Here is a 23,987-nt window from a genome sequence, read left to right as displayed (position 1 = left end):
CGTGTGTCAAGGGGTTTTTATCCCTTTTTCATTGTACATTCCCCTAAAATCTAATTGGACAAGGGGTTGCACCCCACTATCTCTAACCAATAAAAATCACATTACTTCATCAAATTTGTTACCCCAAACAGTTCCCACATATTTTATTGGTGCTTATGATTGAAGTCTTTAGCGGGTGGTGTGTCCGGTATGATTTCATCGTCTTGTGGTCTTTCGCACATCTTCGGTCAGTGGCTCCATTGTCCGTACCGGTTTTGGCGACCTTGTTAATCTACACTGTTGCATTTAGCTACAAAACGTTATTATAGGCAGGGTGAATTTCATGAGAACGGATCTACTACAGTTACATTCAGCTTCTAGCTTTGGAAAAAACAAGAGTTCATGTCCTTTATCAAGTCAGCACACTGCATGTTAGAAAAATACATTTAATATGAGAGTCGGGCAGCTATGCCTCGACTCATGCTAACTAAGGCCTACTGCTTTATTAACAAGAATCTAATACATTTAGCCTTTCAATATTAATGTAAAATCACAATTTTAAAAAACATTTCACCATTATTAGTCAGTTTCATTAATCCCCCGTATACATTAGCGGCCACTCCCCGTGGTCACATTTCAAGTGCACGTTTTAGCAAAACCTGTTAATACAGTTTCTATGCGGCATCATTTTACATTAGTTCATAAACATTTCATGTAAATATTGATTATACAAGCTACGCTCTCTCACCCTCTTCTGCCCCAGCAGTAAATAGTCCCACATCGTGCTATCATCATGCACTGCCTGTTGGTCCTAGGTTTCTGACTGCCCATCTTACACTAGAGAGCCGGTTAGTGCAGACTTCGTTCTGCTTCATGCATGCAGAAGACTGGCTCATTCCCTAGAGATCCTCTGACTGTGAGTCCAAGAGGTTAGAGGCCTTTTGGGGGTAGATGTTTTTTTTCCGTCAGGGAGCCTTGCTTTCCTTGTTTGCTTTCTGGTTGTCAAGTACAACTGTTTTCCTACCACAGTATACCCATGCCTTATGGGAAATGGCATATTATATATGGTTGTTTGCATCCTCCAAGACAACTTGAAGGTCTGTTTTTCTGCACTTATAAGATACTGACAGGATGCACATGTTTGGAAAGGAGGCTGGTTTGGCCCTTGAAGGACCAATAGTGGGCCACTGCTAGATTCCTGGAGCTAGCATCTCCCACCTGCTGCTAGTTACTCAGGGAATAGTGCAAGTTTCATAGTTTCTCCATAGACATTACCCAGCCCACACCACAGCCAAACCAATTTCTACACCAGTACAGGGGGTGCAGTTCCTTGCACATGTCCTATTGGCTGTAGAGCTAGGAGTCTGAATGTGTCTCTCAATGCATATTCCCATACACACTTCTTTTGCCTCTGAAAGATCAAGTATCACACCAATCTGTTCACGCTTCGGGCTATCCATCTAGCATTAGAGGTACTCCTCTTCTCCTTCTGTGGGTGAGCTGTACCTTCAGGTCCTTAGAAACAACACAACTAGTATTTGGTGCACCAACAAGCCAAGAGGGGTTGGCTCACACTTCTTGGGCATGGAAGTGCTTGCTGACGTTGTAGGCCTGGGCTCAAGCTAACAAAGTTTGCCAGGTCATTAACCATCTGACAGTTACCCATGTTAATGATACTTGATACCTAAGGGTGCAAATTACAGAGAAGCAGAATGTAGATGTACTTAATTATGTAAATTAATTTTTTCATTCTTTCAAACAGTCATACCCTTTTCTATTTTTTAAGGCAATTAAGTTGGAATATGCGCGGCTAGTGCGTCTGGCACAAGAAGACACGCCACCAGAACAAGACTACCGCCTACACCATGCAGTCATTTACTTTATCCAGAATGAAGCACCCAAAAAAGTTATCGAAATGACATTACTGGACCAGTTTGCAGATCCAAATTTAAGTTTCGATGAAAGGTATTTAATTTCTTCTGAAGCTTATTATTCAATTCTCTGATTGTGCAGTGTTTAAATGCGGGCTGCACTTTTGTTTTGTATAACCTGTATTGTTGACAGTTAGCTAAATGTTTCTAAAAACCGGGGTAATGAAGTTCTTCACATTTTGTTCCTATCTGCTTTAACTCAGTTACTGTTGCAAATTCTACCATTGTTGCCATTACTTATTGCACAACTCACTGCATGCTCTGTAGTCCGCTATTAGAGAGACGTTTATATCTCGTAGGTATTTCATTAAAGTCACGTTTGTTTTGTATAACGCTTTGTATTGATTTATTTTTGTTAACCACATTTAGACCCACACAGCTTTCTTTGTGCCTGCTGAATAACTACATAGCGATATAGAAAAAAAACTTAAAGAAATCATGTAGTAAAACTCCAGGCAAACATCCTAAATGCTTGCCAAAAGTAAGGTGATTAGACGTTTATCGTAACAAAAGGATGGCCCAAGCTGGTTGAGCTTGAGTAGAGAAAACCTTTTCCTATATGCTCTGTCATATGTAGTGAGGGGCTCTTAGCAAGGTCTGGTTGGGGGCTCATAGAATTGTATTTGGTCAGTATTGACTCCCTTTAATGAGCAAAGCTGTGAAGGCAGTATTTGCATGTGAATTTGGAAAATTGTCCTTCAGTGGCCAGTGCAATTCTCAATCTATTAAAAGTGAGTTTGTCTGTAATGCGAGCTAGCGTAGAGATTTAAAGGGGCGTAACTAGACTAAAATTCTGTTCCACATAACATCCTTACAACTGGATTCTTAATTAGTTGCAGTCGAACCCAAATAATACTTGATATGTACGAGATAAAGAGATGCTTAGATGTTAGACCATGACCATACAATAGCTGTTACCCCCCAGTTAACCTGCATTTAGAAGTTAAAAAAGGGAACATTTATTTACATAACACATGGAGACCGGAAAAGCATGAAGAGAATACTCTTGAGATTTGTGGCTCTGAGAAAAGGCTAAGATAGGTAGGCCTTTCACAGTTTAATAAGGAATAAAGGGGTGTCTGGGATTTTCAAGTTCCCGACAGCATCAATAATATTTCAAGCCACTCTTGCACTTTGAGATACTGTTGAAATTGACCACCAGATTTAAGGAGGCAGGGTAACAAGGGTACATTTTGTCAAAGTCTTATATGAATAGGTCATTTTAGGCTAGTTTGATAAATGATTGTTTCATAGGGAAACCTGTGTTCAGTTTTCTGGCTTCACATTGTGCCTTCTTTTGTGTGGGTTGGAGATCAGACAATGCTGTTCAGCATTAGTACATTGGCTTGTGGTCTCATTCTATATGCATTTAGCACCAGCTCTGAAATGTAGTTGCCAAGCCAACACTCTCCGTGCTTTAACTGGTTGATTGTCACTTGAAACTCCAGGATTGTTAAACATTTCCCTCATCAAAAATGCCCTGAAGCTACTGCAAAATTGTTTATAGCGCTTTAGAAACCCTGTTATGAAACCAGTAGGATTAAATAAAGGCTCTTCTTGATTGATAGTACTTTGTTAGGGTTATTAAAGAGCAGTTGTCATAAGCTTGTGGTGCACATTAATGCATGTTGCTCAACAGCTCTTATGAACGACAGTAAAAGGTCACAGTCATTATTAATGAATGGAATTAGGGCTAGTATCTTAAGAGAAACAAGACCAGCCATTTTTACAATTTAAATAGGGATCAAGCTAGATGTGCCCGATAGAAGTGTTTTATATTTGCCCTGTACTACCAGAAATGGGGTGTTACATGTTACAGCCTCGGATACCAAGTGATGCTCAACACAGCTTTATGCTTCGGATGCAGGAATACCTTGACCTACAAGCTTGAATCTTAATCAGTGCCACTGTCCCTAGTACTCCTTTTATAAGCTTCAATGATACATAAGTAGGCTTATTCGATCAGTGGCTGTGCAAGTGGTTGTGCTAGTCGCTGAAGTTTTCGTATGGTATGTGCTCTTGGTCTGTGAGATAATAGGTGGAATTTGCATTGTCCTTTTTGTACAGGTGGGTGGCTAGCTGATTTTTAGTGGCCCGGAGGGATACCCTTGATGTAGGCATATTGATTAATGTTGGCATCTAGACTAGTGTTGTCTCGTATTTTATGCACATAGCTACTGACTTGCTTTCTCTTGTAACCCAAAAACAAGTCTTTGTTCTGATGGATACTGCTGCAAGCAGTTTCTTCACCATAACAGTATCTCCATATGACATATTGGATCAGGATTCTTTCTAGGTTCAAACCCTCTGTTAGATGTGACAAAAAAAGATGTCCTTGTCAGATCCACATGACATTTGTATCTTAGATCCTACCATGACCCCTTGGCCTGCTGCTCTCGTTCTTCGATTCACAAGAAAGCCATCAGAGAACTGAAGGCCAAGCTGTTTTTAACTAAGACCCTCAGAAATACCTCATTGAACTTTCTTTCCACTCTAGGTCAATCCCCAGAAAGGCAGTGGTCTCCCAAGGGGATTATCTCACAAAAAATCCACAAAGATTCTGCTATCTTCTTGCTTCTCAATGAGATGGTCCAGCTCCTGGGACTGTTCAGACATTTGAAGGCATTCCTAATGCTAGTCTTCTTATGTCCAAAGATGATTCCAGTATGTGATGAAGCTAGAGTTTCCAGCTCCAACTGCTGACCCGTTTACATCCAGGTCTTTTATCAGGCCATGTTGGACATTTTCAGGATGGCCCACACCCTTAAGGTTTGGTATTTGCATGCCAGTTTGCCAATTGTAGTGGCTCACATCCAGACACCACTCCATACCAAAGCCCCTGAAGGTTGCAGGGACAACCCTGTTTACTAAGGCCCTGACTCTCATGCCTTCATGTAAATGTAAAAATGTATCATGGCTACCTACAACAATATTATCGGCACCGCTGTGTAACCCAGTTTCAAAGCTGCTTCCACCTTAAAAGTCAAAGGACATTACCTGGCTGGTCAGAGTTACGATTATGTATGCTTTGTTAATACCCCTCGAGCAGCACACCTCCATAGCTACCAGAGATTCACACGTTTGGAGGTATATTTCACCTCCGTTTTGGATGAGCTGGAAATGCCCAGTAGAGACTGGTCTATATCTAGGCTTAAAAAACGCTAGTGGCCTTGACCCATCTCCCAGAAGGAAACAGCCATCATCCTTCTAGACCTTCTTTAGAAAAACAATGCTCCTTTAGAAGAAGTCCGATCCCATACCTCTGAGGTACAAAAAACGCAGAAGCAGTGGAATTGCCCTTGTCCTATGCTGAGACAAAGTCCAGCAACCTCGCTGAAATTCTACAAAATTCTTAGTAGTATCAGAAGCCTTGCTCCCATTCAGTGAGGTGCTCTTGGAGTCAGTTCTGTATGCCTGAAACCCTGCTCACACTGTTTGTCCCAGCAGCTTTATGGCTTTTTCTATGGCTGGACCTTAGAGAGTCTAATATCACCAATAGCAGCTGCTCCAGTATCTCCCATCTTCTGTCGTTGGATTTGACACCTCAAAACCTCTCTTAACTCCTCCCCCTCTGACCAGCTTCCTTTAGGGGAGACAATTACGGTGGATTGGTGAATGCTTAGTATCATTTGCAGGCTAAGCCTTTCCCTTCTCTTCCTCGCTGGACCGCCGTCCTGTCAAAACATGCTGTCTGCTAGAAGCCTTGATCTGGGAGGCCAAGGTTCTTGCCATGTTGAACAGTGGGGCCCACATGCATTGACACCCTTAAAGGTGAATGGCACAATATTTTACTCCCTTTACTTCTTTGCTCCCAAAAAATAAGGAGGCCTCAGACCCTTTGTAGACTTAAATCTTTTAAACTGTTTCACTCTGTGTCCTTGGATATCTAAGGTGGCTGTTTTCCTCCCCATTCACAGTGTTAACTGTAATTCACCTTGAGGGCCCAATAATTTCAGTTTGTGAGTCTACTGTTTGATCTGATGGTGCTCCATGAGTCTTCACCAAAGGGCTTGGTGTGGTGGCAGCTTCGCTCAGGAGGCCTGTACTCCATGCATTTCCATACTCCGGTGACTGGCTAGTGATTGCAGCATATCCTGCACAAGTCTCAGAAGATCTTCATTGCACCATAACACTCCTGTACAATTTGGCCTTTACTATTAACACCCAGAACTTCTACATGACTCCACACGGAGGTTGCGCTTTTCCTCCTCCTCAGTGATTGCAGATGTACAGGATATGCTTCCAGTGTTTCAAATTAAGGCTTTGATAATGGTCATGCAAGTCCTACACCTGTTAAGCCTATTGGTCCTGCAAGTTAAATGGCATGTGAGGGCTCTTTAGTGATGCATGAGGTTGCAAGGACTCTGCACTAAGAGAGAGGCATCAGCTTGAGTACAGATGTTTCCAGTTTTCTGGATCTTAATTGATGGCTGCAGCTCTCCATCCTGGCAGGGGTCATTCATTCAGTCCCCTTCAATTGCAGACTACTGTTTTTACAGAAACCTATTAGTTGGACTGGAGCTCAAGTCTGAAAGTTGTGGTGGTGCTAGGTCTTTGGTCTGCATCAGAGCAGTGGCAACACATAAATGTGTTAAAGCTGCTGGCATTCACTCTTGCCTTGAGAGCTTCTTCCCTTTCGTTTCTGGTAGTACCTGCCTATCCTTTTGGAACAAAAAAACACCATGTTTTGGCAAGCTTTACACCTGTGACAATGGACTCTGCCGCAGGGCATCTTCCCAAAAGCAGCCCTTCTTGTGAGCTCTCCACCATGAGGGCAGATGCAGAGTCTCCTTTCCCTAAAGGACCAAAGTGGGAACCCTTTCCCTAGATGGCCGACATGTCATTCTACCGATTGGCATACACATTAGTGGATCTCCTTGCCACAGCAAAGAAAAGCAAGGGCACCCTGTTTTGTGCCATATGTTTACCTCTAAATGGTTCCCTGATGGTACCTTCAGATTCAATTGGTCGCAAGATCTGATTGATGCATTCTTGCCAATTCCACTACTGCCAAGGTCCTGCAGAAGATGCGGAAGGACTGACCCCACCTTGATCACCCCAGTTTAAACAATGAAGGTTTGGTGCGCTAATCTGTTGGGACTCCACATTAATTTAGTCTTCCTTTACCACATAGAGTGGACCTGCTTTTGCAGCAAGATAACTAGGACCTTGACCTCAACCCCCTGATGCTTCAGCTGCATTCATGCAGATTAAGTGGTGCAAACTATCAACCAACTCCTTCCCTACAGAATTGTCTGATAGTAATTTAGCTGCCAGAAAACATTGGCAATTGCCACAGTAACAGGATATGTGGCTGCTTGTTCCATCTTTGTGTCTTCTGTATCAACCCACTCAATTTAGGTCACCCTTGTGCATTTGTTTGAAAGATGTCCTCTTTGTTTCTCCCATTCTATTTATTGTTCCGTAGTGGGATTTGAATCTGGTGTTAATCTTCTTCATGGGCTCACCATTGGAACTGTTGCACATTGGTCCTATAGGTTTTACTAATGTTAAAAACGGCATTCCTGATATGAGAGCTTTGGCTTGTAGGGCTGGTGAAATAAAAGCCCTTTTAGTCTGACCACCTCTCACTGTTTGTGACCCAGATAAATTGATACTTGAAAACCTGTCCTTTGGTCTTGCTGAACATCGGTCAGCCTTCCAAAGGGACCATTCCATCACTCTTTGAATTGTTTATCCTCCCTAATCTACTAAAGAGGGAAGATTTCATAAACTGGACCCCCGGAGTGCAGTGTCTCATATCGAACAGATACCATAGGCCAGAGTTGATGATCAGATCTTTGTGGACTTTGCTGCAGACAAGAAGGGTAAAGCGCTGACCAACTGTATAATATGATGTTTCTACAAAGATCTGTTGTGCCTTTCCAGGAAGGACCCTCTTGGCTGGCTTTTGTGCCCACTTCATGAGGGCAATGTCATATTCTCCAGCTCTCACCAGTGGTGTCCCAGTGCCTGAAATTTTCTAAGCAGCCACTTGGTTGTGCTTTCATAGTTTTCTAAGTATTATTCCTTGTTTAATCAGTTCTACAAATTCCGCCTCCAGAAGGTTTTGCTTTGAGAACTGTTCATAAGTTGAGGAATCTGTGGGAAGAACTAACTAGCAAAATAAGAAATTACTTTTTCGTTGGTGAAAATGTTTTTTGTATCCATTTTAGTGACTTGTGGCTATTCATAAGGCTAGAAATCTGCTCAAAGGTATACTATTCCCCATAAATAGTGATTCCCAAGGGGAAATTACTTTTTCTTCTTCGCCACTGTGCAGCTACTCTTAAAACCCCCTGACCAAACAGCTATCACTCTATCCACTCATACTCTGCCATATGACGCTCTTTTGAAGGTGAGCTAGGTCTCCCAACAAACAAAATCAACTCTTTACCCTGCTAATAAATACTTCTGAAAAGACCATAAAAGCCAGGCTGATCCTCCCCATCCCCTCTAAGCAGCTTTCATATGACTCTCAAATCCACCGCTGAGTAGAAAGGTATTTTAACCGGTTCGGTGCATCAGATGGCTGGGAGCCGTCCAACGAAACAGTGCTTGTGTACGTAGGATGGCTCCCAGCTTCCCCGCACATGGCACAGGAAATCCCTGGGTAAGAGCGTCCCCAGCACCCAAGGCTGTTTTTGTCTTTTCAATGAAATGACAATCGCGTGCATGGCGCTGACATCATTTCACTGAAAACGAAAGTTAAATAAGCTGATCGCCTCATTTCACTTTCTCTGCATCGGTGCTCGTGGGGCTAAATCAGTCCCTGAGCATTGATGCAGATGGAAGAGGGATCGTTGGAAAGGGGAAAAACTCCCCTTTCCAATGGTACCTTTGCCAAGTGGATCCCTGCTTGGGAGTAGTCCAAGGAGGGCGACCCCTCAAGCAGGGATCCACTCCACTAGACACCAGGGAGGGGGAGTGACCCCTTGGGCAAGGGTTTTTGCTCCCCCGGTTTAATTTTGGCACAATTCAGTCCTCCCTCCCCTTGAAAAAATGGGCAGTTGATTTTACATATGAGCCAGCAGAGCTTAGCTAACACCCAATATCGTCCCACTCGCAGTGGTGAACAGCTTCACTTTTTGGGCTTGGGTAGGCTGCTGCCTGTAAAAACCTACCAGATCCAGTGGGAGTCCAATTTGGTGTAATTCACATGCATCCTACACCATTTTCATACCCACAATGATCCGCAAACCTCCAACTTTGCCTAAAGTCATTTTCCTTACATTTCTGTGACGGACCCTTCCAAAATCTGCAGGAATCCATAAAATTCTTACCACCCAGCATCGCCTCACCTGTGCTGATAACTCTGTCCTACTTGTGTGGTTGGACCTACTGCCAGCGACAGGCACGGATCCAACCAAGGTCAATAGAAGTCTCCATGCAGGGGCCCTCATTGTCCTCGGTTTGATCCGTTCCTGGCGTGGCACTAGCCCCAGCCACACAAGTGAGGCAGCGTTTTATTGGCACAGGTGTGGGGCAGTGCTGGGTGTTAGGAATTTTATGGATTCCTGCAGATTGCGGAGGATACCCATTTTTCACTCTGTCTATTTTGGTATAAGAATGTAAAGATTCTTTAATAGAATTGACACTTTCCGTTTTGAATGCTAGGAAAATGTGCATTTTGTGTCAGGACCAGAGGCGAGGATTATGCTGGTTCAAAGCTTGCTAACTACCAAAGAGGCCATATCCAAAACTAGTTTGAAGTAAAACCGCTTGAACATTGAGTGTGAAGACCAGTCAGCTGCATTCAGAATATCCTCCAAACGAGCACCCACATTGAATGCTTTGGAAGCCATGGCATCTTTCACTGGGTGCGCCCCAAATTGTGACATATCAGTGCCAGCCTCTTACATGAGTCAGTGGATTCACCTCCTGATAGTCGGGGAGGACACAGTTTTGAAAAGGTTTCTTAAGGGATATCAATAACTGTCCTTTCGCAGGAGCTTAAATTCTTCCGTCATGCTTTCATAAGCTTTCAAACACTTCACCACACACAACTTAGGTGACCTGTCAAAGGCCAGATTGGAAATCACATGCGAATTGGACTTTGATTGGAAATATGAAACCTTGCACTATCCTGGGTGAGCATACGACCCCTCAGGTCAAGGGCCCACACATCCGACACCCTGTGACAAGAAATAAGACATAAGAGCTTAGCCAAATTGCCAGAGATTTGCTTATGAGAAAGGAAATCGTTCCAAGGCCCAGATTGGAAGAGACGCAAAACCTGATTAATAACCCATAAAGCCAAATTCCTCGGCTCTGGTAACAAGAAGAGGCAGATACCTCTCATCAACTTAGAAGCCAAAGGATGTTCCCCGACTTGATACTCCTGAATCGGAATGTGACCTGCAGTGGGGCAAACAATTAAATTCTGATCTTCCATTCATCCCTCTCAATTTACTAGTTACTGGGTCAATTTTTGCAGAATCCCATGTTTGAAAGTAGTTCTTCAGACCCTCCATCAAACCAGTCAGAGTAGAGCCTGCCAGCTGTGTATCAATGGGTCATCTTGCAGCTACCAAGGAAAAGAAAGCATGCAGGTTTCACATAACAAAATCAAGAACCTAAAGACCCATCCTTAAGTGGCTTTTTTCTTTTAGTAACGGTGGATTCAGGATAAAATAAAAAATACTTTTTTTTTAAATCCTTCTTGCTTGGTGACCAGCCTACTTGTTGAAACGGTCCCCTCAAAATCTGCTCACAGGAACCTCCAGCTGGAAATCTGGCAAGTCGAACTTCAAGATGAACAAAGTTGTATGAAGATTCCGCTAGATGTGTATTCCTATTTATCTTATTCACTCATTTTCTCTCTTTATGCATTAAGACAAAAATACAGTAGATGGTTGTAGCAAGCTGGCTCTGTATACATTATACCAAAATGAGGTATAGTGTGCACAGAGTTCAGGGGTTCCCCAGAGGCTAAAGTAAATAATACTAATGCTCTTTTTTGTGGTAGTGTGGTCGAGCAGTTAGGCTTATCAGAGGGTAGTGCAAAGCATTTGTTGTACACACACAGTCAAGAGATGAGGCACACACTCAATGAGTAACTCCAGGCCAATTGTTTTTAGGTATAAAAAGTATAATATGTTACTATATATAATACTAGAACTAGAAGATCTTTGTTGCAGGTAAGTACAGTTGTAAATAGGTTTCAAGCATATGTATCAAATTTACTTTGTTTGGGTTTTGTAGTTAGAGCAGTTTACAAGTAAGTAACACTTTTCAATTTCAAAAGTTGACAGTGCAATTTTTCTTAGGAGTCAATATGGTCCTGGAGGGAAAAGTGTTAGCACAGTTAACAGGTAAGTACATGACTTACGATTACAGTCTTTAGGGGTTAGGATGTCCACAGGTCAAAGTTTAGGCTTACCCCAAAAGTGCACCTCCTGCAACACAGGACAGGCTGTGTGTGCAGGAGTCAAATTTGGCGATGTGTTTTCGTTGGAATCCTATGAGGACTGGGGGTGCTGGGTAAAATGCAGATTGCCGGTAAGTACCTGCGGTTCCAGGACACAGGCCTGGGGGGTTTAGGTCAGCATACACCCTCAGCAGAACAGAGCGACCCGATGCAGGTGTTGCAGACACAGAGCTGGGTGCCCAGTGCTTTTCAGTGCAGGGGGGCGGGGATCCCTGGGGTCACAAAAGATGCTGCAGGCTGGGTCCATGTTTTCATTTTTTTTTTTTTTCAACCTTTATTTTTGAGCTTTTATAGCAACAAATACAGCAGAACTTACCATAGTAAACCGTACAGAGACAGCAAGTCAAGTTACGCTAGCAATAATAGATGCATCGGTCCAAGCAATAATGACAATAAACATGATATCCCAGCTGTTGCAACACAGTAGAAGGAGGGATAGCATGCTTATATAGAGGAAGGTTCCACATGGGATCATGATTTTTAAAGTGGTGGCACTGTCAAGAGATAGTTTTGAAGTGGCTGCCATATATCTTTACGTCTTGAGGAGAGTGGCTACAACGTTGCATAGATTTCGCTGGTAGTATCACAAAAGGACATATTGTAGAGCCAGGCTGACCCAGTAGGGAGAATACCACTTCCCCAATAAAGTGCCACCCGGCGCTTCACAAGAGTTAGGGCCAGGGCGGCGAACAGCCAAATGTGTTAAGGCAGTGGCTTTATATATCCCGGCAGTGGCGTCGGGGTGAGTGAATGTCCTATCATCTGTGCGACAATACCATGAATGGATTACCAATATGCCCGAATCGGGGTAAAATTCCAGGCCAAATGCGCAAATTGAGCGTGATCAGCAGAGCACTTAAGGCAGGTATGTGTGCGGGAGGGGTCAAGTCCGGCCAGTAGCTGTGGTGTAACATGTGTGGTGCAGGAATTTGTAATGCAGCGGTTTGTGTCGATGATTATTGAAGATGAGTTTAGTTTTGGCACAGCAGTATTGCCATTATTTCTCAGTCACAGTGCTACCTAAATCCCGCTCCCAGGCAGACCGAGATTTCTCCAGTCCAACGGGTCGCAGTGTAAGAGAGACGCTATAAAGCCTGGAAATCAGATGCCTTCCCTCTGGGGCAGGAAGGATCAATGAGAGAGCTTGAAATCTAGGTGGTTCCACCAGAGACGTAGGCAGAATTGCACGCAATGTAATGCGTAGGCGGTGAAGGATGAATCTGAGTATGTCACGTTTTCCCCCCACGAGTAGTTTGGGCACAGATTTAAGGGTGCCATTGCTGTAAAGGTCATCTGGAGTATACAGGTGATAAGTATCTAGTGTAAGCTGAGTAACCTGATCCAGGGATTGTTTGCCAGGGACAGGTTTGGGGGAATACAGAGTGGTGCATCCCAAATATCTTAGTAGTTTGAACCAAGCCCAGCACGTGGTAGGAAGTGTCTGGATCTCATTCGGGCTTCTAGAGAGGCCCTCGGAAGCAGTGTTGGGAGTGAATAGGGGAGTGTTTGCGAGTGCTAAGGTTTAAGAAAGGGTAGACCCGCGTCTGGGTGGTACCAAAAATAAGCGAAATGTGCCTGGACCACTAGATAATAAAGGCACAGGTCGAGCACCACAAATCGACTACTCTCATAAGGAAGAGTTAAAGTATCCCGGCGAAAACGAGGACGCTGTCCAGCCCAGACAAGCTTAATAAGCAGACCCCGGAGAGTATAGAAAAATCTATTATATAGGACAATGGAAATGTTAAACAAGTATAAAAAGCGTGGCAGAACTACCATCTTGACTATAGTAATTCTGCCCGCCATAGATAATGGAAGTTTAATCCACCTATCAATCTGCGTTGCAAGTTTGTCCATAGCAGAGCCGTAATTCAACTGCACCATCTCAGCACTGTCTCTACGGAGAAAAATGCCAAGGTATTTTGGTGGGTCCACGCACCACCCAAGGGGGTACTCCAAGGCCTAGGGCAACGTGGCATCAGTCAGTGGGATTCATCAGATTTTCTCTAGTTGATAGATAAACCTGAGTAGGCTCCAAAGCGCACTACCTCCCGAATGAGGGGAGGGAGGTTTATAGCAGGGTCCCGGATGAATAGCAGGACATCATCTATGTAGAGGAAGGACAGCAGAGGGCTCCCAGGAAATCTGGTCCCCGATCAAGACTGCGGTCCTGAAAAGCGTGCACTAAAGGCTTTGTAGCTATTATAAATAGCAGAGGGAACAGCTGACAGCCCTGACGAGTGCCACGGGTAAGGGACGGTTTCTGATAGTGTGCCATTCACCCGGACATGGGCAAGAGGGGACGCGTAAAGCAAGGCAGTCGGCTCTCCGAAACCTTTGGGGAGCCCCAGCTTCACCAGAGTAGCATGAAGAAAGAACCGTTCAAACACCTTTTCGGCTTCTAGCAGCACCGCCAGAGCTGACAAAGTCAGAGATATTTGGTTGATCACGGCAAAAATTGTACGGAGGTTTATCACTGTCGAGCGGTGCGGTACAAACCCCAATTGCATAGGAGATATAATTTAGTCCATCAGAAGAGCCAGCCGAGTGGCTACAGTTTTTGCCAGTATCTTGTTGTCGTGGTTTAGCAATGATAGTGGTTTGATGCACATGAATGTGGAGGCTTGCCGGGTTTCAAGAGTAATACTATCACCGCCTCCCTCAGAGTAGGGGGGAGGGTGTCAGTCTGCAGAAACTCAGCATAAACCTCAAGTAAGTGTGGGGTTAGAATATCTTTGTAAGTTTTATAAAAGTTCCCCTTCAAACCATCCATTCCAGGGCCCTTAGAGCCTCTCAGAGAATCAATAGCCTGAGAGATCCCTTTGCAGGTTATAGGGGCAGCAAGGTACTGCTGCTGACCTCTCAAGCCACACCATGGCCACCTCTGATAGATACTCTGCCAGCACCTCGGGAGAGGTGCTGCCACGCAAGGTGTATAATTCACGGTAGTAAGTAGTGAATTCTGAAATAATGTCAGCAGTGGACATAAGTTCTGTGCCATCTGAGAGACTCAATCTAGTGACATATGTGGCCTGGGTTTGGGGGCACAGGAGGTTGGCCAAAGTGTGACCAGGTCTCTTGCCCTCTCCATATTGGTGGGCTTTGGCATACTTACTAAGGTGGGCCACTTCATGCAATGCCTAGGTGTGAAATTCATGAAGCAGTTCTGCCCTCCTGTGCGCGGCCACTTGGTCTGTATGCGCTAGGAGCTGGCTGTCAGTGTCGACCAGCCGTTTCTCCACCATGGCCAGGTCCCCCCTAATATCCCGAAGGACACCAGAGTGCTTCACTATACAAACACCCCTTATGTATGCCTTAAATGCTTCCCATAACATGGAATAATGTTGGACCGAGCTAATATTCAAGGCAAAATATTAAGTAATGGCTGTGCGTAGTTTAAGGGGAGCTGCCATGTTCTAACCGTGGGGGTGGAACAGGGAATCTGTAAATGGGAAGCCAGGGGTGCGTGGTCAGATAGGGTATGGGGAAAATGGGAAATATCGGCAAGCCATAATAGGACCAAGGGGGGAAAGCCAGTGATCGCTACGTGTCCGAATGTCGTGCGGAGCAAAATAAAAAGTAAAACCTCGCGTGTTAGGATTTTGGGTGCGCCAGACATCTGAAAGATCAAACATGTCTAATAGGTCTGTAAAGATGTGTAAAGCATGAGGTCTGGTGACTCCCTGGTGTCCTGTTGAGTCTATCAGTGGGTCATGGGTTATATTGAATTCACCACTTAGCAGGATCTGCTCAGTGGCCAATTAAGTCATTTAGCAAAAAATTCAGGGGAGTCGCCATTTGGAGCATAGACATTAGCTAGCAGCACAGTAATCCCCGCCAACACCCTGCGAACCAGCAAGCACCACCCTTCTGGGTCCCGATCCACAGCATGGCACACAAAGGGGACACCCCTATAAATTAATAAGCAAACTCCACATGAGTAAGAACTGTAGCATGCAACATATCGGTTAGTGCCCCACTGTGCAGCATAGGAATGTTGGGTCCAAGGTGGTTGAGGAGTGTCTTGAAGAAATGCCACTTTTTTCATGTCTGTTGAGGTAAGATACAACCTTTTTACTTTTCTTCGGATTGTTCAGTTCTCTAATGTTCCAGGTCATACATGCTGTCTTAGTTATGTGCGCAGCAGTAGCATGTAGGGATGTATCAGGGCATGGGTATATGAACTGATCAGCGGGTAACAAAACCAGTAAAACAAGAATTCAGAAAAAGCATCAGCCTCTACGGTATTAAGCATGCAAACTGAACCAAACTCCCCCCTCCCACACCGATGGGTAGAATCCCCCCGTGAATCCCAAATCACAGTACAACCCATTAATATTGAAACGTTCTGACGTTCACTATTGGAGTGGGGCAATGCTGTCGGAAAGGGAGCATGCCAGTGCCTGAAATAGTATGAAATGAAGCAGGTATTGTGCCGTCAGATACAGTACGTAAGCTAGTACAGTGTCAAATACGCTGTTAACTCTTCCATGTACGGATCGTGGGCTTCCCCTCTGGATTGTGCTGTATTGGTGACGATGGCTGGGATGACGAGCCCTAGTTTATTCCCCTCCCGGTGCCATGAGGGCTTCGTCCAGTTGACGTTGTTCGCAAAAGTATTTTATAAATTCTATGCGCAAACATGCAGGACACAACATCACATACTTAATATTGCCCTTTTGGAGCAGTGACTTAGTGTCTGCATATTTGTGCCGTGCTTAGGTGAAGACAGGGTAGATAAAAATGGACATGTCTTGATACTTGAGTGGGCCCTTTTTATGTGCAGTGCAGCGTCTCTATTTCGGAAATTTCAAAAAACGAGCAATAATATTGAGCGGGGAGGCCCCCGGGGACTGGGCGCAGGCCCAGTGATCTGTGCCCCCTCTCCACAACAAAAGTGCTTGTAAAGGCGTCCCTGCCAAAGAACTCATCCATTAGCTTCTCAACAAAGCTGTCCATGCGCCCAGTGTTGGTAGACTCTGCCACTCCTGCGATTTGAATATTATTGCGGTGTAAGGGCGCCTTTAGATTTTCATTCTTAAATGCCACAGTTTTCAACAGATGTTCCAACGTATCCAGACGTTTTTGAGTGCCAACACATCTAGCCTCAATCTCGGATATGCGTCTTTCGGCCCCTTCCATTCTGATGGCCTGGCGGTCCATGTGCTCAGTCATCCGATCCAGCCGCTCCTTGAAGCAATCAAAGCAAGACTTTATAGACTGGAATCCAGCACGGAGCTCGGGCATTATCGCCGCTGTATCATTCGATGGGGGATTTATCACAGTGGTAGTCGCAGGGTCATTGGAGGTGTGCTGGTCCATAATGGAACGCCTAGGGGTTTTGCCGTTATCAAATGTCAGCTGACGTTGTTGTGGGTCTCCAAGGCGCATTTTCTCAACCAGCAATGGAGAAGCGTAGTAAGGGAGCTGAGGGCAATTTCCTAAGGTAGTGTAGCAGATCAGGGACTTTGCCTAGGCTCGCTGCGTAGGGTCTGGCCAAGTTCACCCTCAAAACCGGGGTTCGAAAAGGCAATATTGTCAGGGGGGGGGGGGGGGGGGGGGGTAATCTAGCGTCTGTATTCGGGCCTTTATTGAGGTTTAGCAACGGCCTGTGTTCCACATGTTAGCTCTTCATGCTCCTCTTTATATTGGATTTATCTAGGAGGGGGAGTGTTAGAAACGGGGGCTCTTGTTGGCAGTCGGTTTGCACCCTGTCCAAGTAGGGACCCTCACTCTAGTCAGGATAAGGGAGATACCCGCTCAGATAACCCCTGCTCACCCCCCTTGGTAGCTTGGCACAAGCAGTCCGGCTTGTTTCAGAAGCAATGTGTAAAGCATTTGCACATAACACACAGTAATAAGTGAAAACACTACAAACGGACACCACACCAGTTGTAGAAAAATAGGCAATATTTATCTATATAAAACAAGACCAAATACGATAAAATCCAACATACAGTAATAAAAATATGAATTCTGCAAGATTTACTCAAAAATACAGTTCCTTGAAGTCGATAGCTCCACCGGGGGCTATCACGGTGTCGTGATCAACAAAACCAACAGTTCAGGCCGGCTGCAGCATTGCGGGCCAGCTACGGTGCCTAGAAGACCCACAAACAGTACCTTGGATTTGCAGGGCGTTGTGATCCTCGCGGTGAGTTCCGGACAGTGACGTCGCTGACATTGCGGTCTCGTTTCCGGAGTCGCCGCAGGAGTTGTCTGGCGCTTGAGGTCACACGCGTTGCGGATCGAACTCCAGGCTGATGAAGTCAGGTGCGTCGGCGTGGATGGCGTCGGGGCGAAGTGGGACGATGCGACGCGTGGTGCCCACAGGTCACGGTGCAGGCAGCGGCTCAGTGACGGCGTCCAGCAGCGTCGGTGAGACCAGGGCTGCGGGGTGGTGCGACGTGCAGTGTCCACAGGTCACGGTGCAGACAGCAGCGTCGTCGTTGCTGAAGCGCTGTCGTCGGTAGGCCCAAGCCAGCGGTGTGGGACGGTGCTTTGTGACCCTCACGAGCGGTGTCAACAGGCTACGGTGCAGGCAGGATGCCTGGTGACGACACAGGAGTTGATGGTGCTGACATCGGTGGACCGGGGCTGCGGTGTGGGATGGGACGGTGCTTCGTGTACCTCACGAGCTGTGGCCACTGGCAGGCAGCGGCGCCGGTGTCAGCAGGAGCGGCGGCATCGGGGATATCTAGGCTGCGGTGTGAGCAGGCGATGCCGGAGTGCGGGGCCCACAGGTCGCGGTGGGAGCAGCGGCTCAGTAAAGTCGTCCGATGACTGCATCAGGGAGACCAGGATTGTGGTGCGAAGCGGGGCAATGCGACTCCGTGTGGGGTCGGCAGGTCACGGTGCAGGCCAGTGGCATCTTTGGCAGCGTCACAGTGGTTTCTCCTCTTGAACAGCACAAAACACACAGTTCCCAGTGCTGCAGGTCGAGGAAACTGAAGTCTTTGGTATCCTTGAGACTTCTAACAGGAGGCAAGCTCTACTACAAGCCCTTGGAGAATTTTCTCAAGCAGGACACACAGCAAAGTTCACCCTATGCACTCTTTTCAGGCAGAAGCAGCAACTGCAGGCCAGTCCAGCAAAGGGACAGTACTCCTCCTTAATTTCTTCTCCTTGCAGAGGTTCCTCTTGATTCCAGAAAGATTCTAAAAGTCTGGGGTTTTGGGTCTTCTTCTTATACCCAGTTCTGCCTCTGAAGTTGGCAAATTTCAAAGCAAAGTCTCAAGTGTTTTCAAGATCCTTCCTTGTCCAGGCCAGGCCCCAGACTCACACCAGGGGGTCAGAGACTGCATTGTGTTAGGGCAGGCACAGTCCTTTCAGGTGTGAACGACCACTCCTCTCTAGCTTAGATGGCTCATCAGGATATGCAGGCTACACCCCACCCCCGTTTGTGTCACCCTCTAGAGAGGTGCAATACAACTCAACTGTCAAACTGACCCAGACCGACAATCCACAAACAGGCAGTCACAGAATGGTATAAGCAAGAAAATACCTACTTTCTAAAAGTGGTATTTTCAAACAGACAATTTAAAAACCAACTTCACTAAAAGATGTATTTTTAAGTTGTGAGTTCAGAGACCCTAGACTCCACATTTTTATCTGCTCTCAAAGGGAATCTGTGCTTTAAGGATATTTAAAGGTAGCCCCCATGTTAACCTATGAGAGAGGCCTTGCACAGTGAAAACCAAATTTGGCAGTATTTCACTGTTTGGACATATAAAACACACTATTATATGTCCTACCTTAAACATACACTGCACCCTACCCCTGGGGCTACCAAAGGCCTACCTTAGGGTTGCCTGACATGTAGTAAAAGGGAAAGTTTAGGCCTGGCAAGTGGGCACACTTGCCAAGTTGAATTGGCAGTTTAAAACTGCACACACACACAGACAGTGCAGTGGCAGGTCTAAGCCATGTTTACAGGGCTACTACTGTGGGTGGCACAACCAGTGCTGCAGGCCCACTAGTAGCATTTGATTTACAGGCCCTTGGGACCTCTAGTGCACTTTACTAGGGACTTACCAGTAAATCAAATATGCAAATCATGGATAAACCATTCAACAGTACACTTTACACAGAGACCATATGCACTTTAGCAGTGGTTAGGAGTGGTAAAGTGCCCAGAGTCCTAAAAACCAACAAAAACAGTTCAGACAAAATAGGAGGAAGGAGGCAAAAATACTGGGGATGACCCTGCAAAAAGGGCCACTTCCAACAGGGAGCATCTGTAGGGCATGCAGAACTCACCTTCCAGGCAAGCAAACTGGGGTGCTGTAGGGTGACAAGGCGGGCCCTCACCCGGGTCCAATGCTACCAAGCCCGCGACCAGGCCTGAAGCCCAGGTGGTGCCATATGTAGGCCCCGCGGCCCGGCCCAGGATACTCCGGTCCCCCAACTCAGCCGCTGCAGATGAGGGTGGCCCGGCCTCTGGAGCCGCCTATCACACACCGCCAGAGAAAGCTGTGCTGCCGGCCAGGCTGTTGCCCCCAGACGGCAAGGGCATCTACGCGGCAGGCAGAGGGGAGGAGGTCTGCCGCTCCCTAGTCCTCCCGGGGTGCACACAACCGGGCGGCCCCCCTCTCACCACAGCCACCAGGATCAGCACCAGCAGCAGACCGGCGGGCCCACGCAACTGAGCCCAGGCCCCTGTCACCGATGGGCCTCCGAGGGCTGCGTCAAGCCTCACCAGCCAGCATGTCTCTGCACGCAGCTCCAGCCACAAGCAGTGGGGCGATCGGGCCACATCTGACCCCAGGCAGGTAAGTTCATGCGGGGTGCTTCACGGCCATCGAGTCAGGTATTTGAGGCCGCAAGTTCCAGGATTTGTGGCAATACTCCCTGGAGCCTCAGTGCCGAGCGGCCAGGTTAGTCGACAGCCAGGCCCCCCCACCCTGCCCCCGGGTTGGCTTCGGGAAATTTAAAGGCTGGACAAACAGAAGAGGCACCCTCTGGATGTTGCTGGACCAATGGTCGGATTCTCCAAGGCCAGGGGTCTGTGGGTGCAGGGGTCTCCTTGGGTGTTGTGAATCTTCATCAGGTCCGGTCACAGTCAGGGGGGGTCCTCCGCATTCATGCTCCAGGAGTTGTTGTGTTGGCCAGGACAGGCCATCCCAGAATGGACTCGAGGTTGGATTCACCTGGGGACCTTCTCTGGACCAGTGGGCCACCTGGACTCGAGCCATCGGCAGGGCTTGTAGATCCGGGTCGGCTCTGGAGTCTTTTTGATAGGTTTCTTTTAGACAGAGCCCCTGTCCTTGGGAGTTCTTGGTTCTCTACTGGACAGGCACTCCTCTGGCGGTTTGGGAAGGTTGCTGGTCCTACAAGATGTCTCCTTTTTTGGAGCAAGAGCCTTGTAGCTGTAAACAGGCCCAGTTGGGCTGGGCCCAAGTCAGTTGTCATCTGGAGTCTTCACTGCCAGGGGGGTTGGCTTTGCAGCCCTTCTTCTTTCTTGCGTTTGCAAGGAATCTGGTGAGTAGGGTTCAGGGGTGTGCCCCTAACTACTAGATTTATGTGCGTAACAGGGGTCAGAGGGAAGTAGCCAATGGCTACTGTCCCGATGGGTGGCTACACCCTTCCTGTGCCCACTCCCTTTGGGGAGGAGGGCACATTCCTATCCCTATTGGTATCTTATCTCAAAACCAAGATGGAGGATTTTGCAAGGAGGGGCTTGCGTCAGCTCTGGACACCTTAAGGGTGGTTCTAGCTGCAGTGGACACTCATCCTTGTTTTACCTAATTTTCCCGCCAGACCTGCTGCCAAAAGTGGGGCTTGGCATCTCCACTAGCTGGAGTGCTCTGGGGGTACTGTAATAGGAGGCCTGAGTCTTTGAGGCTCAACGCCAAGTGTTACAGTTCCTGCAGGGGGGAGGTGTGAAGCACCTCCACCCACAGCAGGCTTTGTTTCTGAACCGACAGAGCACAAAGGTTCTCACCTCATGGGGTCAGAAGCTTGTCTGTCAGTGGCAGGCTGGCACAGACTGGTCAGCCCTGCACTGAAGCTTTGGGCAAAATACAGGAGGCATCTCTAAGATGCCATGCCATCTGTATGCATTTTACAATAAATCCAACACTGGCATCATTGTGGATTTATTGTGATAAGACGTTTGATACCAAACTTCCCAGTAAAAAGTGAAGCCATCATAGACCTGTGGAGTTTGTAATGATAATCTCCCAGCCTATGTACTTAGTATGGCCACACTGCACTTACCGTGTCTAAGAATGCACTTAGGCACTGTAGGGGCATATTGTTCATGCAGCTATGCCCTCATCTGGGGTTTAGTTCACCCTGCCCTAGGGCTGTAAGGCCTGCTAGAGGGGTGACTTACCTATGCCACAGGCAGTGGTTTGTGGGCATGGCACCCTGGTTGAAGGGGTGGTATGTCGACTTTATCTTTTTCTCCCCCACTAGCGCACACAATACACAATCTGGAATGGCAGTGTGCATGTGCTTGGTGAGGGGTCCTTTAGGGTGGCACAATACATGCTACAGCCCTTAGGAACCCTCCCTTGTCACAGAGCCCTTGGTACCGCTGGTACCTTTTACAAGGGTCTTAGCTGTGGTACCTTTTACAAGGGTCTTAGCTGTGTGCCAGGTGTGTGCCAATTGTAGAACAAATGGTATAGTTTAGGAAAAAAACTGTGGTGCTAGGGCCTGGTTGGCAGGATCCCAGCACACACTCAATCAAGTTAACATCAATACCAGGCAAAAAGTGGGGGGTATCCATGCCAAAAGGGGCACTTTCCTACAGTGGTATAGCCAGTTATGGTATTTTTGGGATTGCAAGCCCAATGCATTCCTTGATCTAGTGCCTCTACCCCAGTGTTGTTCATTCATTCAGGGAATATCAGACCATCGCGAGTGAGTGTGGCTCCAACATCATTAGATGGATTTAGTTTACACTAAAGCACTCTAACATTATTCTCTGATTTACCTACTTAAACAAAAAGATCAGATAGAACAACCATAGCATTGCAGAGGTCTGATTTTCAGTTCCTATACATGAGGGTTGTGGTTCAAGTTTACCTTTACCATTTTGCTAATTTGAAGACAAGTTGTAACTAAATCTAATTGGAAAAAGGATTGCTCATGTTAATAAAATATTTTTTGTATTCTCATTGTTGCACAAGTTTCTATGATAGAAATTTAGTTATGATTTCATGCTATCAATAATATGTATATGTTCTATAAAGTGTAATTTTTATTCTTTAGGTGCCGTAATGTAATGAAAGTGGCACAGGCCAAACTTGAATTGATTAAGCCGAAAGAAGTGAACATGGAAGAATATGAGGTTAGCATTTTCTGTTGATATTGTGGAGCTAAAAGAAAATGTTGTAATAGATAATAATTTAGTACTTGATTAGTGGTTTTCATTTTTTAACTCTGTGAATCCTAAAATCCATTAATACACAGCGACACAACAAATGGATGGCCACGGCTTATCTCACCTGCCAAATCACTTACCTCTTCTAGAACAGCAGTTCTTAACCTTTGGTGCTGGAGGACCCCTGGGATCCGTGTTACCTGATTAAAAAGCTGTCTAAGGAGGCAAGATGTGAAATAGGACATTTTAAATTTTTTGTAAATGTGAAGTAATTTGAAATTGGAAGGTAAAAATTAAGTTGACATCCTTAGAATGATTCATGAGAGCAGTAAAGTTGATTATTCTATGGATGATGGGTAACTGCAATTGAATTTAGAAAAGATCCAGCCTTCCTATTAAAACTAAAAGGGTTGATTTTTCTTTGTAATTTTTGGGGAATAAAATAAAATATTTAGTAGTCAATTTTTTTAATGAATACTTATTTCTCTATTGTGTGTTGTTTTGTAGTTCAAATAATTGTAATTGCTTAAGCCATGGCCCCCGGCTTCCAATAATGACTCAGTAAGGGTCCTTTGATTCCAATAGTGATTCACTGGGGTGTTGTAAGGTTTCTTTAGCTAAATATGCAATCACATTATTTTAGCCTTTTTTAGCTTAGGCCTGCAGCTTTTGCCCTTTCATCTAGATACATGGCATTTTATTTATTTTTATTATTTTAGCAAAGGCTTCATTTAGTGGAAGCTGTTTTAGTCAAACTTTATTTATTGAATTTTCAAATTAAAACATAAGCAGGTAGCACACTTCCCATAAATGGACATCAGCATTAAGGCTCATTGCTAATAAATCTCAGTTTCAAATATGATTTATGTCCACAGTCAAGTGAATAATACAAATGTTACCTGTACAACATAACGTATCGCTCTATATGTATAAATACAAGCTTTATTCGGTCAGCATAACCATCAAAGCAACCATAAACCAAATTAAAAATCATAAATAATTAAGAACATAGGGGAAATTAAAAATCATTCAACAATTACAATAAAATGTGAGCTCTCCCACTTCATATCCACAACATGCTTATTTACAAAGATTTAAAAAATTTTAGAAAACGAGTACGTATATACCAGGCAGCCAAAAGGAACTTGCTTATCGCTAAAATTAAAATGGTTGAAGTGTCACTTTTCAGAATCCTTAAAGCAGTGCAACATTGTCTTATGCCCAAATTCCGGCAAACTGTACAAATCCACTTGCGCCTGGGAATGGAATATGGCGGGCAAAAAAACATAAAATGTTCAACGGATTTGATACTATT

At 45.6% G+C, this 23,987-nt stretch overlaps 1 protein-coding gene across 5 annotated transcripts in view; it reads left to right on the top strand.

Moving 5' to 3' along the window:
* Positions 1-23,987, top strand: part of USP25 (ubiquitin specific peptidase 25) — a 465,144-nt gene that overhangs the window by 306,283 nt on the left and 134,874 nt on the right. For all 5 annotated transcript variants that reach the window (XM_069204108.1, XM_069204107.1, XM_069204111.1 and 2 more), the window contains 2 exons: positions 1,766-1,944; positions 22,561-22,639. In XM_069204108.1, the coding sequence (XP_069060209.1) occupies positions 1,766-1,944; positions 22,561-22,639 (258 nt within the window). The remainder of the gene's footprint in view (positions 1-1,765; positions 1,945-22,560; positions 22,640-23,987) is intronic.

Source organism: Pleurodeles waltl, chromosome 8, assembly GCF_031143425.1.
Source record: "Pleurodeles waltl isolate 20211129_DDA chromosome 8, aPleWal1.hap1.20221129, whole genome shotgun sequence".
In the NCBI taxonomy this organism is placed as follows: domain Eukaryota; kingdom Metazoa; phylum Chordata; class Amphibia; order Caudata; family Salamandridae; genus Pleurodeles; species Pleurodeles waltl.
Note: the sequence above shows the minus strand (reverse complement) of the source record. Positions and strands in the feature narration are given on the sequence as shown.